The sequence below is a fragment of the Galeopterus variegatus genome, unplaced genomic scaffold (genome assembly GCF_000696425.1).
Source record: "Galeopterus variegatus unplaced genomic scaffold, G_variegatus-3.0.2 Scaffold4962, whole genome shotgun sequence".
Lineage (NCBI taxonomy): Eukaryota > Metazoa > Chordata > Mammalia > Dermoptera > Cynocephalidae > Galeopterus > Galeopterus variegatus.
The window spans coordinates 144,893-149,854 of NW_007731073.1; the positions used below are offsets into that span (position 1 = coordinate 144,893).

Genomic DNA, 4,962 nt, shown 5'->3' on the forward strand with positions numbered 1-4,962 from the left:
AAGAGGGAGGCTTAGTTGGGGGAAGGGGTGACTGGGTCTGAGGTCCCCAGTAAAGGGGGGGCATTTTTAGAGACCGCAGAGGGTGGGGCTCTGGCGTACCTGCGTGAGGTTGACCAAGCTCTCTTGCCCAGCAGAGGCAAGGCAGAGATCTAGGAGTGGGGTGCAGGTTGGTTTCAAGGTCTGTCCTAGGGACTGCTGGGGGAGGGGAGGTCAGGCCCCACCCCCATATCTGTTTGCCTGCCCCTCTCTCTGTGTGTCCTTCTGGCTGCTGTGTCCTCCCTGCATGGGTGGGCATGCCCCAGCCATCCCCCATGGTCCCCTCTGCTTTTCCCCCAGCACATGTGCCCTGAGCGGACTGGCCCGCACCTGCCGCCACCGCATCCGGCTTGGGGACTCCGAGAGCCACTACTACATCTCACCATCCTCCAGGGCCAGGGTGAGTCGCACAGCCTTGTGGTCAGCTGTGGGTGCTGAGGGGCCTCCAGGAATCCCAGCTTCTGCTCTCACATGCCATGTGACCCAGGTGGGGACAGGGGCCCTCACCAAGCTAGGGGTTGAGGACGAGGTGAGTCCCCTTCCTCTGTCACCCTACTGACTTTAAGAGGATTGGAAGGAACAAAAGAGAACGTGTTTGGAAACACATGCAAATTGAGGGTGTGAAGAAACCACCCCCCACACACCAGACAGGACTCAAGTGGACAAATGGTCCTGTCATCAGGCAGCAAGCTGTATAGTGAGGGCGATGTGTCAGGTCCTCAACAGCTTGTTCCACACTCAAGTGAGTGTGAATTCTCCCAGTGGTGAGACTCGGAGTCTGAGCCTTAGCTAAGGGACGGGGTGTGCCTGGGGCCAAACAGCCTAGACCTGGGATCTCCCGACTCTGAACCTGTGTCTCTTCCCTGCAGCCCCTCCCCCGTGGATTGGTGCACAAAGCCTTGTTCAGTGCCCACAGGTCCCCATTGCCCTCTTCCAGTCCCAACAGAAGGGCCACGTGAGCCATTCCCACGCCTCGCAGAACTTCTCCTCGGACTCAGCTTTTTTCCTGGCCCGGGTGTCTGGCTGAGCCTGCCGAGCTGGGGATAGGAGATGAGATGAGAAGGGTCTGAAGTTTCAGGGTCTGGTCCCTGACCTGAGACACCAAGGGGTGTGGAGAGGATGGGGGGAAGTGGTCTGTCCCCAAAGAGAGCCCTGGGGAGAGAACTGCACCATTCCCTGCCACCCCCTGGTCACGAGCCTCTCACGGTGCCTGCTGTCCCTGCACATGAGCTGTCCCGCCCCGCCCCTGCCACAGCCTCTCCTCCACCCACCCCATTCCACAGCATCCCTGACCCCTCTCACATCTCCCTGCCTTTGCCAGGCCACTGGCCCTGCACCCTTTTGTCCTGGCAAGGTCTGTGTGTGCGAAGCCAGCAGGAGCACCACCATCCTCCAGCCTGTGGGCACCCCACTCCCAGGACACTGGGCATTCAGCACGGGGCTGTCGTGGGCACAGCTGCTGCCGCCTTCCTGTCTTAGGCTGGGTTCCCTGGAAGCAGCACCTAAGATGGGGATTTTGTGCGGCTCTCAGGGGAGTGAGGGAGGCAGAATGGTGGTAGGGGAGAGGAGCCAAGTCTGGTCCCTGGGGGCTCTGGAGCACAGCGTGGGTTCCACCCTGAGGCAAGGGGCTGGGCTTCTAAACCCCCCATGCCAGCCAGTCATTGACTGAGGTCTGTGGGGGTAGGAGATGCAGAAGGGGCACCTATGCGCCTTTAGGGGCCAACACTCTCAGCAGCTGGCAGTTGGGGTCCCAGCCTAGGAAAGGGACCCCAGGCGGGGCACCAACAGTGCCCTCTCCACAGTATTAGAGTCCTCTAATAGTAGCAGTGTCTGAGCCAATGTAGGGTCCCCAATGCCTGGCACTGGGCCTGGCCTGCAGCAAGCCTCGGGTCACCCCCAGGTTGGGGGCTTCAGGCACGGGGACCAGGGCAACCCAGATGAGTAGCTTCTGATCCCTTTGCCGTCCCTGGTATTAAGAGCACTTGACTTAGGCTTGCCTGGCCCAGACCTCCAGCCTCCAGAGCAAGCAGGCCCACCAGGGGGTGAGCGTAGATTCAGGCGCAGATGCCTGGCTTCGTCTCTCAGCTCCAGCTGCTTACTAGCTCCACGATGTCCGTAACCATGGTCAGGTGGCTTTGTCCTTGCTGGCTCCATATTCCCCACGTGTAAAATGGGAACCATAAGCATGTCTGCCTCATTTGCACGTGCTTGATTACATGGTCATTTCCACTACATTATTCGGAGCAGTTACTTACTAGTCTTGCTGCTGTTAATTAGAACTTCAAAGCTCACTCCTGTCCGAGGCAGGGAGCACTACCTGGCTCTGACGTGGACGTGGGGCTAACTGCTCTGGTCTCAGATCTGCACTGGCTTGTTGGGGGACCCCGAGGGTGAGGGGCAGGCAGGTCACAGGTCCCCACTTCTGCCTGCAGATCACCGCAGTGTGCAACTTCTTCACCTACATCCGCTACATCCAGCAAGGCCTGGTGCGGCAGGACGGTGAGCGCCCCCTCGCGGCCGGTGGAGGGATGGCGCTGGGGAGAGAGGCTGGGCGGGCAAGGCGGCTTCTGGGTCTACCTGCCCCCTCGCCAAGGCAGGAGTCTGGGGCTCCTTAGCCAGGAGGCCAGCGAGGGAGAGGTTGTGGGTTAGTGAAGGGCTCACGAATCTCCTGGGTGCTGAGTTTTGTGGAGAGATGAGCAGCAGAAGGAACCTCCCAGGTCCTGCCTCACCAGGACAGCAAGCCTGATGCTCCCCCACACTGGGTCTGTCCAGCTGCTCTTTCTCCTGCCCAGAAACCTCTCTCGGCACCCAGAGCCTGTGGGGACAGCATTGCTGTTATTGACCTGGCATTTGAGGCCCTGCATGATGGGGCCTCCGTTGTGAATCTTCCTCCACTCCGGGTGTGGCCACCTCATGGACCCCTGGGGCTCGCCCACCTACAGACCTGTGTCCCCACTGTACCCCTTGTCTGGCAGGTCTTCCATCCACCCCTTGCCCCACTCCTCCCCATTCTGCAAAGTCTAGCTTCCAGCTGCCCCACCAAACTTTGTCCCCTGATGAATCTTCTCCTGAACCAATCTGGTCTAACCATCTGAGTAAGGAGCTATTTCCTTCCCAGCTTGGGAGTCGAGTCCCACTCAGAGGCCAAGGCCAGTGCACACTGGGTGTTTACACCTGCCAGGCTAGGGGATGGTCCCTGAGGGGCTGCCTCCTCCCAGGTACATGGGCTGATGCTGTGGCCCTGATCACTGCTGAGGTCACCGTGAGACCCCAGGGAGGTGGGCATGGAAAGCATCTGTAACCTGTTGAGCACAGTTCCTGGGCCCAGGCTCACCAATGTTGAGTGCGTGGCAGTGTGTGCATGCATGTGTGCATCAGGCTGTGGGGGTGCCGTCAGTGTGGTACAGCGCAGATTCCTCAAATGTGTTCAGCACTCAACAGTTTCCAAGGCTCAGAGTGGAGCCTGAGAGGTCCAGCCACTCACCAAGGTCATCTGTCCTGGGGTTCTGGGGAGCCCTAGGGTCCCTTGGCAGCTGCCCTGTCCAAATCCAGGGGAGGGGGCCTGCTGTCTGCCTGAGGTGACCCTGAGCTGCCCCCAAGCTGTCTACCTTCTTTCTGCCTGTAGCGGAGCCGATGTTTTGGGAGATCACAAGGCTGCGGAAGGAGATGTCACTGGCCAAGCTTGGCTTCTTCCCACAGGAGGCCTAGGGCATGGCCTGGGCCTGGAAGGGGACTCTGAGCTGGAGCAAACATCTGTTCCAGGACAGAAAGACAGGAAGACAGGGTCTTGGAACCAGCCCTGAGTCAGAAACCAAATGGACAGACAAATGGCCAGGCCCTGGAGGCAGCACTGAGCCAGCACCAAATGTCCATCCTGGGACAGACAGCAGGACAGATAGGCCTGGACTTCATGAGATGAACCTTCTCTCTTCCCCACTGGGTTTTGCAACCACCAGAATTTCAAGGAAGCACCAAAGACCAAGGAGCTTGGAGCCATACCAGAGGGCTCAGCCCTTGGGAGGGGACACCTGGGGCAGCCAGCACCCCTTCCCCAGGCCTGGGAACTGCTGCCTGTAGGTGCCTTGTTGCTGCCATGTCCTCAGAAAGGGACTATCCTGGGGTGGCCGGATCTCCAGGGTATTCCCCAGCCCAGTTCCCAAATCCTGGGCCACCAGCACCCCCTTGTGGCTATTCCTCACCCCCAGGTGGCCTCCCCTGCTGTCCCAAGGGTCTACAGGGCAGCAGGGCTAGGAGTGGCTGGCAAGGCCTCAACAGCTCTGCCACTCCAGCCTGTACAGTATATGGTTGAGAATGACCCCAGAGCGTTCTTAAGATGTCAGAGCCCCTCCTCCTTCCCTCCCTCTTCATAAAGGCCCTCCTGTCACCTCCCTCCCCCATCTCAGCCCTGTGCTGCAGGAGGTCCTGCTCCCCAAACCACTGGAAGGATTGCGGCACTTTCCTCCCAAGGTCAGACACAGACAGGCCCTCAGGCCACCCATGCCTGTCTTAAGGGGGGCTTTTCCGACAACAGGGGCCCCTGTGTGGGGGGCTGGGGTGGGGCGGGCAGGACCTGGACCCCCCCTCACCCGTCACAGCCCACTCAGGACCAGAGTTAGGGACTCTAACCCGGACACACCCCTCACCATGTCTGGATTTCCTTCTTTGAATGGAATGTAACACGATCTCTATTTAATAAAGGAAGGCTTTGTTGGTAGAGGCTGGGCGGCCACACGCCTTCACTCCTGCACCCTGGGGCTCTGGCCAAGGCTTGGGCATCTGAAGGAGTGGAACCAAATCCTTTCCTTGCCTGCCCTCGTGCTTGGGATTAAACCCAAATCCTGAAGCTCCACCACCGCCACCACCACTCGCTATAGGGAAGACCATTTGAATCATGCCTTAGTGTTCCGCAGGGACTTGGGTCATTGG

At 59.4% G+C, this 4,962-nt stretch overlaps 1 protein-coding gene across 1 annotated transcript in view; it reads left to right on the forward strand.

Moving 5' to 3' along the window:
* RAB3IL1 (RAB3A interacting protein (rabin3)-like 1) overlaps nucleotides 1–4,750 on the forward strand; it is a 19,501-nt gene extending 14,751 nt beyond the window's left edge. Inside the window, exons 8-10 of the mRNA XM_008588687.1 lie at nucleotides 337–436; nucleotides 2,469–2,535; nucleotides 3,662–4,750. Coding sequence (XP_008586909.1) covers nucleotides 337–436; nucleotides 2,469–2,535; nucleotides 3,662–3,744 — 250 coding nt within the window. The 3' untranslated portion in view covers nucleotides 3,745–4,750. The remainder of the gene's footprint in view (nucleotides 1–336; nucleotides 437–2,468; nucleotides 2,536–3,661) is intronic.
* Nucleotides 4,751–4,962: the final 212 nt, after the last annotated feature.